The sequence below is a fragment of the Anomaloglossus baeobatrachus genome, chromosome 9 (assembly GCF_048569485.1).
Source record: "Anomaloglossus baeobatrachus isolate aAnoBae1 chromosome 9, aAnoBae1.hap1, whole genome shotgun sequence".
NCBI lineage: Eukaryota > Metazoa > Chordata > Amphibia > Anura > Aromobatidae > Anomaloglossus > Anomaloglossus baeobatrachus.
In genome coordinates, this window is record NC_134361.1 from 205,389,278 (window position 1) to 205,402,565 (window position 13,288).

Sequence of the window (13,288 nt, forward strand, 5' to 3'; positions counted from 1 at the left end):
CCTTGAGTCGGGAGGAGACCGGGGGGTAAGGGCCTTAAGTCGGGAGACTGGGGGGGGGTGGTCCTTGAGTCGGGAGACTGGGGGGGGGGGGGTGTCCTTGAGTCGGGAGACTCGTAGCGTGACCAGACGGTCTGTGTACTGAGCATGAAAAATGGATGTGAATGTGCACTAATAGTCACATTATTATAGGCTGCTTAGGGCCATTTCACGCACCCAGCTCTTCGCTGCATTACCGGATCCAGCGCACTCCAGTACAGTGTGATACAGTACAATGGCAGCGCGACAGGCTCCGGTCACATCCTGTCATGTGACCCGGAAGTTGCTGCGCTGCCATTGTACTGTATACACTGTACTGTAGTGCTCCGGATCCGGTAATGCAGCGAAGAGCTGGGTGCGTGAAATGGCCCTTACAAAGAAATATTAAAGGCACATGCCTTCATCAGTTTTTTTACTGTCTGGACCTGACCCAAAATATCCGGCCTGGCCGTGCGTCTCCTGACACAGACTATCAGTCTCATAGGAAAGCCTGTAATGCGTCTCCGGAGCCCTGTGATCAGTCCGGAGCCCTGTGATCAGTCCGGAGCCCTGTGATCAGTCCGGAGCCCTGTGATCAGTCCGGAGCCCTGTGATCAGTCCGGAGCCCTGTGATCAGTCCGGAGCCCTGTGATCAGTCCGGAGCCCTGTGATCAGTCCGGAGCCCTGTGATCAGTCCGGAGCCCTGTGATCAGTCCGGAGCCCTGTGATCAGTCCGGAGCCCTGTGATCAGTCCGGAGCCCTGTGATCAGTCCGGAGCCCTGTGATCAGTCCGGAGCCCTGTGATCAGTCCGGAGCCCTGTGATCAGTCCGGAGCCCTGTGATCAGTCCGGAGCCCTGTGATCAGTCCGGAGCCCTGTGATCAGTCCGGAGCCCTGTGATCAGTCCGGTACTGTGATCAGTCCGGTACTGTGATGCGACCACAGCGTGAATAGCAGACGTGTGACTGTGCACGCGGGATTTGCATACGGCATTATTCTAAGTAACCTTATGAAGAAGAAAGACACTAGACGCATGTTTTCCGGCCGCCGTATCCATTTATAGCTACTGAAGAGGGAACCACAGTCTAAAAAAATATATAAATTACAAGTAGTGAACAGAAACCTAAACATAGGAAGAAAAAACCAAGAACGCTTCTTCCGCAGCTGCCTGCAATATAAAGCCGATGCGCGAACATGGTGACAGATTTATTCACACACCTGCAGGGGGCGCTGCGGGGGATTTTTTTTAATTTTTTTTTTTAGTTTATCATTATGGACTATTAATAATAATAAAAAAAATATTGTACAAACTGTTAAAACTTCTTCTGCGTGGCTGGTAAAGTCTTGTGTTTTCTTCCTGAGCCGTTCATGTGTGTAAAAAGTGAGAGAGGCTCTAGTGTTATAGGGGGATTCCCACCTCATACGCTTATGGTGTCCAGATGAGATGGGAGTACCCCCTTTATACCGTATTTTTCGTATTACAAGATGCACTTTTCCTCCCAAAAATTTGGGAGGAAAATGAGGGGTGCATCTTATAATGCAAATGTAGCTTACCGGGAGGTGGAGAATGGGCGCTGTGCTGGCTGCGGTGGGAGCAGGATGGTGCAGCGGGTGAGATGCTCTGTTGGCGGTGCGGGGCTGTGCAGCGGGTGAGATGCTCTGTTGGCGGTGCGGGGCTGTGCAGCGGGTGAGATGCTCTGTTGGCGGTGCGGGGCTGTGCAGCGGGTGAGATGCTCTGTTGGCGGTGCGGGGCTGTGCAGCGGGTGAGATGCTCTGTTGGCGGTGCGGGGCTGTGCAGCGGGTGAGATGCTCTGTTGGCGGTGCGGGGCTGTGCAGCGGGTGAGATGCTCTGTTAGCGGTGAAGGGCTGTGTGGATTGGCGGGTGAGATGCTCTGTCGGCGGTGCTGGGCTGTGTGGCGGTGCAGCGGGTGAGATGCTCTGTTGGCGGTGCGGGGCTGTGCAGCGGGTGAGATGCTCTGTTGGCGGTGCGGGGCTGTGTAGCGGGTGAGATGCTCTGTTGGCGGTGCGGGGCTGTGCAGCGGGTGAGATGCTCTGTTGGCGGTGCGGGGCTGTGCAGCGGGTGAGATGCTCTGTTGGCGGAGCGGGGCTGTGCAGCGGGTGAGATGCTCTGTTGGCGGTGCGGGGCTGTGCAGCGGGTGAGATGCTCTGTTGGCGGTGCGGGGCTGTGCAGCGGGTGAGATGCTCTGTTGGCGGTGCGGGGCTGTGCAGCGGGTGAAATGCTCTGTTGGCGGTGCGGGGCTGTGCAGCGGGTGAGATGCTCTGTTGGCGGTGCGGGGCTGTGCAGCGGGTGAGATGCTCTGTTGGCGGTGCGGGGCTGTGCAGCGGGTGAGATGCTCTGTTGGCGGTGCGGGGCTGTGCAGCGGGTGAGATGCTCTGTTGGCGGTGCGGGGCTGTGCAGCGGGTGAGATGCTCTGTCGGCGGTGCTGGGCTGTGTGGCGGTGCAGCGGGTGAGATGCTCTGTTAGCGGTGCGGGGCTGTGCAGCGGGTGAGATGCTCTGTTGGCGGAGCGGGGCTGTGCAGCGGGTGAGATGCTCTGTTGGCGGTGCGGGGCTGTGCAGCGGGTGAGATGCTCTGTTGGCGGTGCGGGGCTGTGCAGCGGGTGAGATGCTCTGTTGTCGGTGCGGGGCTGTGCAGCGGGTGAGATGCTCTGTTGGCGGTGCGGGGCTGTGCAGCGGGTGAGATGCTCTGTTGGCGGTGCGGGGCTGTGCAGCGGGTGAGATGCTCTGTTGGCGGTGCGGGGCTGTGCAGCAGGTGAGATGCTCTGTTGGCGGTGAAGGGCTGTGTGGATTGGCGGGTGAGATGCTCTGTCGGCGGTGCTGGGCTGTGTGGCGTATGGCGGTGCAGCGGGTGAGATGCTCTGTCGGCACTGTGGACCTGTACTGGGGGTTGTGTAATAGGGCACTGCAGCGGGTGAGATGCTCTGTCAGCGGTGCGAGGCTGTGTGGAGCAGAGCGGTGCGGCGGTTTTGATGCTCGGTCGGCGGTGTAGCCTTCAAATAATGGCGCTCGGAGTTGGCACGTGCGCAGATGAAGCTCTTAGCTCAAGATCTCATCTGCGCACGCACCGCCTCCGCCTATTAATCTCCCAGCAGCGGACTTAAGGAAATGGTGCCCGGAGGCAGCACGTGCGCAGAGGAGATCTTGGCTTGTCATTGAGCCAATAGCTGCAAATGCGCACGTGCTGCCTCCGGGCGCCATTTCTGTGAAGCCCGCACAGTTGACAGAGCATCTGTAGCACCCACCATGGCGTCCGTATCCAGCATCGCCCTACTCCAGCGCTTCCCCTGCCTTCTGTGACCTCGCTCCACCACTGCTGTCACCCCCCCCCTCCGGTAAGACATCACCAGAGTATAAGAAGGACCCCATTTTTTTTTTTTTTCCTCTAAATTTGGGGTGCGACTTATAATCCGAAACATACGGTATCTATTTTTCAGATAGGAAAAGTGCGCTCGGAGCAGCAAACTGCGTCTTGATACCACAATTAGCTACTATGTATAAAACGAGCCAAAGCCGCTGCACCGAGTCCTCCACCCTCTGCAACAATCACTAGAGCTCTTTCGGTGCCGGTGCACTATCCGGCCTAATTACTATTATCGCACTGCAAACATCACCATAAGCTGTAAATGGGAAAAAATAAATAAATCAATGTCGCAGACAATAAAAAAAACAACTTTCTGAGCTTGTGTACAGGGGTGCAGTTGGGGTCCATAGTCTCGAGGAGCAGAGATCTGTGCGAATCCCTCTGTGCGGAGTGTGATAACAAAACTAATGTCCGGTCTGACCGTTCATCATTACAGCTTCTATATAAAGAAGGGGGAAAAAAACTATTTATATGGAAGGGCAGGATGGATGAGGTCCGGGGTCTGACATCCTCCAACGCTTCAGCCTTCGCCGGGCCAAGTGCTCAGTACAATATTAGACTAAAAACCTTAAAAACATGAATTTAGTGCTGTCCGGGGAGAAGCAGGTGAGGGGCGATTAGAGAGACATCGAGGTCTGGTCACGTTCTGCCCCCTTGGTTAAGACTCACGTCTCCACGTCCTTTTAAAGAAAAGAAAAACTCAACGCAGAGGCCAAGGAGCAAGTGTCTGCAAAGACGTAAATGTCCCAACATGACCCACATGTGGGGTGAGGATGACGCTTTGTCATGTATGATCCAGCTCTCGGGGGGTCTTTGTCCTTTCTGCCTTTTTGGTTTGTTTCTCTGTAAAACAAGTGACGTTTGTAAGCAGTTCTTAAAAAAATAAAAGTGTTGAGCACGGCCAAGGGGGGAGGCAGCGCTGCGGTCACTGAGGGCTTTGTCCCATGGCCCTATCAAAGTCTAATCCACCAAAGGGTGAAGCAAGAGCGTAGGAAGGAAGGAAGGTCACAGCAGGAGCAGCTTTCCATTCCTGTGGATTTTCAAGATCTTGCCCAAACGCTGCTTTGCGGTTGCCAGGCCTTTCTTGGGTCTCTTTCCTGAAAATAGAAATAAATGTAACTTTTTCAATGATTAATCGTCCTCATCTATCATCATCATCCCGCATCTTATCCTCCCCCATTTCTTATCCTCCATTAACCCCCTTCCTCCATCATTCCCCATCTTATCCCAATCAAGCTCCTCATTCCCCAACTTATCCCTCATCATTCACCTCAGTCCTCATTTTTTTCCTCCATCATCCTCCTCATTCCCCATCCAAATCCATCAACATTCTCCATCTTATCCTCCATCATCCCCAATTCTCATCACACCTCCCATACCCGATCATGCTCCTCATACCCATTTTATCCTCCATCATCCTTCTCCTTCCCCATCCTCCTCATTCCCCATCTTATCCTGCATCATCCTTCTCCCCCATCCTCAACACTCCTCCACCATCCTCTTTATTCCCCATATTATTCTCCATCATTCCCCACCTTCCTTATAACCAAATTTAACCTTCATGACCTGTTATCACCCCCCAATCATGCTCCTCAACCCCCATCTTATCCTCAATCATCCTTCTCCTCCCCCATCTTCGTTATTCCCCATATTATCCTCCATCATCCCCATTCTCATCACTCACCCAATCATGCTCCTCAACCCCCATCTTATCCTGCATCATCCTTCTCCTCCCCATCCTCCTTATTCCCCATATTATTTTTCCATCATTTCCCATTTTATCCTCCATCCTCCTCCTGCCCCATGCTCATCACCCTCCTTATTACGCATATTATCCTCCATCATCATCCCTCCCCATCCCCAACATGCTCCTCATCCCCCATCTTTTCCTCCATTATCTCCGATCCTCCGTGTTCTATAAGAGAATGCCGATTCCTTACCCTGAACTATCTGACTTGATGGGGAGGTAGCAGAAAGCCGCCGGTGGGAGAGGAAGACACCAGGTGCCATAGGGGTAGTGCCTCGGTTGACCTGAGCCATGCCAAATATATTGGGTCCTGCTGTGTACTCATGATCCACCAGGCTGCCAGAGAAGACCTCGATCTGTGGTTCTGGTGGAGGGGGCTCGGGCTCGGAGGGGGGGGCTGGGGGTTCAGGGTCACTCGGCGGCTTCTTCTTAATCAGCACTTTCTTCTTCTGGGATTTCTGTTGCTCCTATGTCACAGGTGAGTAATACCATAAGGTCTTTGCTTCTCACAATGCCCGGGGCGCAGCATTCCTGACGTCTTTGCTTATTTACCTGCTGTGAAAGCCTCGCTGCAGCCACCGCTAACCCCGTCTCCACCGAGGCCACACGTGTCCCCTCCCGAATCGGACGGGCCTGTTTAGGAAGTGTTGGAGTGACCCGCGCTGAAGGGAAAAAAGTGGTTAAAGCAAAGGTATCAAGTATCGCTAACTGAATGAATGCTAGGTGGTGATGTCGGTGTATGCGCCACTCGATACTCTCCTTTTTACATATTTTTTTTTTTGTCCTGCCCCATGTAAGGGAGAATATCCAGACCCGGCTCACGCACACACCTTTTGGGTTCCATGGAGCATCGTCCGTCTGTTTCTTTTTCTTGGGTCGTGACCTCAGGGCTGGGTCGTCATCGTCTGACTCCAGAGAAGGATAAACTGATGGAAGCAGAGGTACAAATGTAGAAATGTATATATACACCGTATCTTCCGTTTTATAAAGACGCACCGGATTATAGGACTTGCACCAAATTTAGGGAGAAAAGATAAGTACAAAAAAAAAAAATATGGGTCAGTTTTATAGTGTCTTACCAGGGAAAGGGAACGGCAGCGGTAGTCACAGGAGACAAGGGCGGTGCAGATGCTCATTGCGGGTGCTGCTCTGTGCCGGGGATCGCCGCGGGCGCTGCTCTGTGCCGGGGATCGCCGAGGGCGCTGCTCTGTGCCGGGGATCGCCGCGGGCGCTGCTCTGTGCCGGGGATCGCCGCGGGCGCTGCTCTGTGCCGGGGATCGCCGCGGGCGCTGCTCTGTGATGGGGCTTCGCCGCGGGCGCTGATTTCTGCTTTGGCTCGCTGCGGGCGCTGCTTTGTGCTTTGGGCGCTGCTCTGTGCTTTGGCTCACTGCAGGCAGTGCGGCACAGGCCATTCTGAAGATGTCAACGGTGCGAGCTTCAAAGAAATGGAGGCCGGAGTTGACGTGCCACCTCCAGGCGCCATTTTCCTCAAGTCCACTGCTGGATCGTCAATGCACCGGAGTTGGCGCATGCGCTGATGAGAGCTTGAGAGCTCCATCTGTACATGCGCCGACTCTGGGCGCCATTATTTGAAGCCCTCACCGCTGAAATCTTCAGAATGGCCCGTGCCTCACTGCCTGCCGCACAGAGCAAAGCATTGCCCTTGCCTCCAGTGACCCCTCTCCACCACTCCCCGGTAATTCAGATTACAAGACGCACCCCTCATTTTCGTGCACCCCATGGTTTCCTGTGTCTCCCAATGAAGCGATAGAGAAAGTGCATCTTATAATCCGAAAAATCCGGTAAATCGTGTGTATAAGGAGTGGGCACTTACTGTATTCAGAGTCTTTGAAGCATGCCCCCAAGGTTTCCTGCTCGTCCGTGCTGTCGTCCTCCTCCTCGCTGTCCATGCTGCGGTGTGCCGGCCGTCTTACTGGCCTTTTCCCCGGCCTGATAATTACTTTACTGTTTCCCGTTCCTCCGCTGGTACCATTGCTTCCGGCCTTGTTACTCCCCGCAGCTTTGCCGCTGCCGCCGCCTTGAGGTATACTTCCTGACGCACCACCCTCCTGTCCGGCTGCCCACCAGGCCTGCAGACTAGAGGGCGTACAGGAGGAGGAGGCCTGCAGATTTGCCATGCACAGCATGCCCTGGATGGCTTCTTGGGTGCTCGGAGAGGCAGGAGCTTCGCTGGACATTAGAGATAAAAAAACGGGGTCAGTAAAGGATATTAAAGGGAGGGATGATCACATGACATCAGACCTAGAAAATCTGCAAATAGCCATTCGGCTTTTTATGGCTGAATGTAGGTGTTGGGGTACAGTCACACTTTAGCGACGCTCCAGCGATCCCACCAGCGATCTGACCTGGTCAGGATCGCTGCTGCGTCGCTAGATGGTCGCTGGTGAGCTGTCAATCAGGCAGATCTCACCAGCGACGCGTGGAAGCGATGCTGCGCTTGGTAACTAAGGTAAATATCGGGTAACCAAGTGCTTGGTTACCCGATATTTACCTTGGTTACCAGCGCACACGACTTAGCGCTGGCTCCCTGCACTCCTAGCCAGAGTACACATCGGGTTAATAAGCAAAGCGCTTTGCTTATTTACCCGATGTGTACTCCGGCTACGTGTGCAGAGAGCCGGCACTGACATCCTGAGAGCGGTGGACGCTAGTAACCAAGGTAAATATCTGGTAACCAAGCAAAGCACTTCGCTTGGTTACCCGATATTTACCTTGGTTACAGCTTACCGCAGGCTGCTAGAAGCCGGCTTCCTGCTCCCTGCACATTCAGATCGTTGCTCTCTCGCTGTCACACACAGCGATGTGTGCTTCACAGCGGGAGAGCAACGACCAAAAAATGAACCAGCGCTGTGTGTAACGAGCAGCGATCTCACAGCAGGGGCCAGATCACTGCTCAGTGTCACAAAGCGAGATCGCTAATGAGGTCACCAGTGCGTCACAAAAACCGTGACTCTGCAGCGATCCCGCTGTGTGAAGAACCCCTTACAATTCCTTGCACACCAGGTGGCGCCATTGAGCATATCTTTAACATTAGTAAATGGGAATATTCCCTTAAAGGGGCAGGTAACTAGAATTAAATGGCAGCCGAATACATTCCCCTTACTCGATCTCGGCGTAGTCTGGGCCTCCGACTTGTCGACTGGCCTTTAGAAGGTCCAATATTCCCCCGCTGCTGGCGCCCAGTTGGTCTCCACCCGCTTCTCCCATCTCCTCGTCTGTGGTGTAATCCTCCTATTACAGGAACACATTTTCGGACTAAGAATATGGCACATAAATAGGTTTCTAATACAAAGCCGGAAATCATTTACCTCCACATCAAACTCCAGCTCCCCGGGCTCCCGCACCCGATTGGGGTCCGAGCACGGCTTTGCTCTTGGGAGTTTTCGTGGGAACTCTGCAAAAATAAAAAATTAAATGGTTTACATAGGATTAGAATAAAGGGGCTTCTTACGTTTCCAACCAAAGTATGTTGGCTACTGAAATGTGATTGTGGCTACGATGTAAGATATACTACCCATGGGCTAGAATGGTGCGTTTTTTGGGAAGAGAGGGTTGGTGTAGCTGATTTATTCTAGTTCTGTACAAGAAGTGACGTTACTAATTCCCACAGCTAAATAAGGAGGAAACGCTTCTACATAGAATTGGCAAGTGAATGGGCTCTCACATACAGATCTGCGTCACTGTCAGGTCCCCTGCGTTCTACAGCGGTTGGCTCCCTCTAGTGACTGAAAGCAGTATTACTCGCGCAGAGTGATACTGGTACCCGATCTGATTGTGAGAGCTGCAGTGCAATGGTGAGGCTCCTGACGGCGACACAGATCTCTGTGTGAGAGCCCATCCACCATTGGTACTTGTCTAGTGAGTATAATCTTTTTTTTTTTCTGTTTTCTTTTGGGGGTCTTTGTTTTCTTTGATGAAGAGTCCTTCTTTATATTTTTACTTGAACTGCTTGGACTCCTCCTTATGAAACCACAACTAGGGCTTATTTTTGGAGTAGGGCTTATATCTTAAAGGGAACCTGTCACCAGTTTTTTTCCATATTAAACCAAAAGTGTCACCTTCTGCAGCTCCTAGGCTGCATTCTATGAAGGTGCACCTTGTTGCAGACCCCAAAAAGAACTTTATAAAAATCTCACCGTTTCCTATGCAAATGACTTGGCCAGATGGGCGGGCTCATTTTTGGCTCGTGTCCTTCACTCTGGCCTTGCTCACCCGTCCCCCTGTCACTATTTACATGGATGACGACGCCCCCGTCATGGTGCACGCTGCTGGCGAAGTCTCGTGCAGGCGCAGTTCACTGTGCCCTTATCGCGAGCCTGCGCAGAAAGTTTCCCTTGCGCGCGCCGGTGATGTATTTGCGCAGGCGCGAGATTATGGGCGGTGCTGTGCATGACCTCACCAGCGAAAATGAGCCCGCCCATCTGGCCAACACAAGTCATTTGCATAGGAAACGGTTCTTTCTTTGTCGCTCCATTGGGAGACCCAGACAATTGGGTGTATAGCTTCTGCCTCCGGAGGCCACACAAAGTATTACACTTAAAAGTGTAAAGCCCCTCCCCTTCTGCCTATACACCCCCCGTGCCTCACGGGCTCCTCAGTTTTCATGCTTTGTGCGAAGGAGGCTGACATCCACGCATAGCTCCACATCTTGGTCAGCAGCAGCTGCTGACTAGGTCGGATGGAAGAAAAGAGGGCCCATAACAGGGCCCCCAGCATGCTCCCTTCTCACCCCACTCTGGTCGGCGGTGCTGTTAAGGTTGAGGTACCCATTGCGGGTACACAGGCAGGAGCCACATGCTGTTTTCCTTCCCCATCCCTTAATGGGCTCTGGGTGAAGTGGGATCCTAATCGGTCTCCAGGCACTGAGACCGTGCTCCCTCCACAGCCCCTGGGGAATCTGCTGGACAGGAGCCGGGTATCGTCAGGGACAAGGCCCTGCTACTGTGAGGTACTCTGTGTCCCCCTGGGGGACCGCGCATGGAGCGCTTGTGCCATACACACTGCAGCACTGCTGGGTGTGTTAGTGCGCCGGGGACTACCGCGCTGGCCGCGCTTATTTGCCGGCCGCGCTTATAACTTTAGTCCCCGGCTTTTGCGGCCTAGTATCGCATATTCCCGCCCCCAGGCCTGCCAGTCAGGGGAAGGGCGGGACGCTGCACAGGACGTCAGCGCTGAGGGCTGGAGCATACTCTGTATCCTCCTCCCCCCTCACTCAGCTCAGTGGGGCATCAGATTCCCGCACTTTCTAGGGCACGCCCACGGCCCCCTCCTCCCCACAGAACGCCGGCAGCCATTCCTGTCAGCACTTCTGACGCTGGAGAGGAGAGACAACACAGCTCTGGGAGGCCCAGGCAAGGGAATCTGGTGATCACACAACCGCTTTGAGCGGTCGGTAAGCAGCACCACTGAGTGCCGAAGTGTACATATATATATATGCTATACATTTACACTGTACGGTCGCACTGTTGATTTTTGGCTATATACCCTCCTGGATTGTACTCAGAGGAGACAACAGCATGTCGTCCGTAAAAAGCAAGGGTGCCAAAGCACAGGCTTACTTTGCAACCTGTACCTCATGTGCGGCTATACTACCGGCAGGTTCCACCGATTCTCATTGTGTGCAATGCTCGGCCCCTGTGGCACTTACTCAGCCGGAGCCTCTGCTACGGGTGGCCCAGGTGGAACCACCTGCTACCACTGTCCAGGTGACAGGGACGGAGTTTGCAGTATTTGCTGACAAACTGTCTGAGAGTATGGATAAATGGTCTGCTAAGATACTAGAAGCCTTACAGTCCAGACCGGTGACTCAGGCCACGGGCACTGTTCAATCATTGGCCCCAGGCCCCCTCAGTTGGAGCAGCAAAGTGCTCCTGGGGTGACCCATAGGTCCCAGGTGAGGTCTCTGACACGGACCGCAGTCCCAGGCCGCCTAAACGGGCTCGCTGGGAAATTCCCTCGACTTCATCACACTGTTCAGAGTCTCAGCAGGAGGACTCTCTGGATGATGAAGCGGAGGTAGCAGATCAGGATTCTGATCCTGATGCCCGCTCTCAACCTGGATACACCTGAAGGTGACGCCATAGTGAATGACCTTATAGCAACCATCAATCAGGTGTTGGATATTTCTCCACCAGCTCCTCCAATTGAGGAGTCAGCTTCTCAGCAGGAGAAATTCCGTTTCAGGTTTCCCAAGCGTACATTGAGTACGTTTCTGGATCACTCTGACTTCAGAGAGGCAATCCAGAAACACCGAGCTTGTCCAGATAAGCGTTTTTCCAAGCGCCTTAAGGATACACGTTATCCCTTCCCTCCTGACGTTGTCAAGGGCTGGGCTCAGTGTCCCAAGGTGGATCCTCCAATCTCCAGACTGGCGGCTAGATCCATAGTTGCAGTGGAAGATGGGGCTTCACTCAAAGATGCCACTGACAGACAGATGGAGCTCTGGTTGAAATCCATCTATGAAGCTATCGGCGCGTCTTTTGCTCCAGCATTCGCAGCCGTATGGGCACTCCAAGCTATCTCAGCTTGTCATGCGCAGATTAATGCAGTCACACGTACGTCTGCTCCGCAAGTGGTGTCCTTAACCTCTCAGGCGTCGGCGTTTGCGTCCTACGCCATTAATGCTGTCCTGGACTCTGCGAGCCGTACGGCGGTAGCATCCGCCAATTCGGTGGCAGTCCGCAGGGCCATGTGGCTACGTGACTGGAAGGCAGACTCTGCATCCAAAAAGTTCTTAACCGGTTTGCCATTTTCTGGCGACCGTCTGTTTGGTGAGCGATTGGATGAAATCATTAAACAATCCAAGGGAAAGGACTCATCCTTACCCCAGTCCAAACCAAACAGACCTCAACCACGGAAGGTACAATCGAGGTTTCGGTCCTTTCGGTCCGCGGGCAGGTCTCAATTCTCCTCGTCCAAAAGGCCTCAGAAGGATCAGAGGAACTCCGATTCATGGCGGTCTAAGTCACGTCCTAAAAAGACCGCCGGGGGAACCGCTCCCAAAGCGGCCTCCTCATGACTTTCGGCCTCCCCAAACCGCATCCTCGGTCGGTGGCAGGCTTTCCCGCTTTTGCAACGCCTGGCTGCCACAGGTAAAAGACCGTTGGGTGAGAGACATTCTGTCTCACGGTTACAGGATAGAGTTCAACTCTCATCCTCCGACTGTTCTTCAGAACATCTCCGCCCCCCGAGCGAGCCGATGCTCTTCTTCAGGCGGTGTGCACTCTGAAGGCAGAAGGAGTGGTGATCCCTGTTCCTTTTCAGCAACAGGGTCACGGTTTTTACTCCAACTTGTTCGTGGTGCCGAAAAAGGACGGATCCTTCCGTCCTGTTCTGGACCTAAAACTGCTCAACAAACATGTAAAAACCAGGCGGTTCCGGATGGAATCGCTCCGCTCCGTCATCGCCTCAATGTCCCAAGGAGATTTTCTAGCATCAATCGACATCAAAGATGCTTATCTCCACGTACCGATTGCTCCAGAGCATCAGCGCTTCCTGCGTTTCGCCATAGGGGACGAACACCTTCAGTTCGTGGCACTGCCTTTCGGCTTGGCGACAGCCCCACGGGTCTTCACCAAGGTCATGGCAACAGTAGTAGCAGTTCTGCACTCTCAGGGACACTCGGTGATCCCTTACTTAGACGATCTGCTTGTCAAGGCACCCTCTCAAGTGGCATGCCAACACAGCCTGAGCATCGCTCTAGAGACTCTCCAGAGTTTCGGATGGATCATCAATTTTCCAAAGTCAAATCTGACACCGGCCCAATCACTGACATATCTTGGCATGGAGTTTCATACTCTCTCAGCGATAGTGAAACTTCCGCTGGACAAACAGCGTTCACTGCAGACAGGGGTGCAATCTCTCCTTCAAGGCCAGTCGCACCCCTTGCGGCGCCTCATGCACTTCCTAGGGAAGATGGTAGCAGCAATGGAGGCAGTTCCTTTTGCGCAGTTTCATCTGCGTCCACTTCAATGGGACATTCTCTGCAAATGGGACAGGAAGTCGACGTCCCTCGACAGGAACGTCTCCCTGTCTCGGGCAGCCAAGGCTTCCCTTCAGTGGTGGCTTCTTCCCACTTCTCTGTCGAAGGGGAAATCCTTCCTGCCCCCATCCTGGGCTGTGGTCA

The 13,288-nt window shown here is 53.7% G+C and overlaps 1 protein-coding gene across 1 annotated transcript in view; it reads right to left on the minus strand.

Annotated features, from left to right (window-relative positions):
* Positions 1–1,050: 1,050 nt before the first annotated feature.
* PHF8 (PHD finger protein 8) overlaps positions 1,051–13,288 on the minus strand; it is a 67,099-nt gene continuing 54,861 nt past the window's right edge. The window contains exons 16-22 of the mRNA XM_075324309.1: positions 8,472–8,557; positions 8,267–8,394; positions 6,977–7,332; positions 5,973–6,068; positions 5,695–5,804; positions 5,336–5,609; positions 1,051–4,492 (exon numbers count right to left, since the gene is read on the minus strand). Coding sequence (XP_075180424.1) covers positions 4,401–4,492; positions 5,336–5,609; positions 5,695–5,804; positions 5,973–6,068; positions 6,977–7,332; positions 8,267–8,394; positions 8,472–8,557 — 1,142 coding nt within the window. The 3' untranslated portion in view covers positions 1,051–4,400. The remainder of the gene's footprint in view (positions 4,493–5,335; positions 5,610–5,694; positions 5,805–5,972; positions 6,069–6,976; positions 7,333–8,266; positions 8,395–8,471; positions 8,558–13,288) is intronic.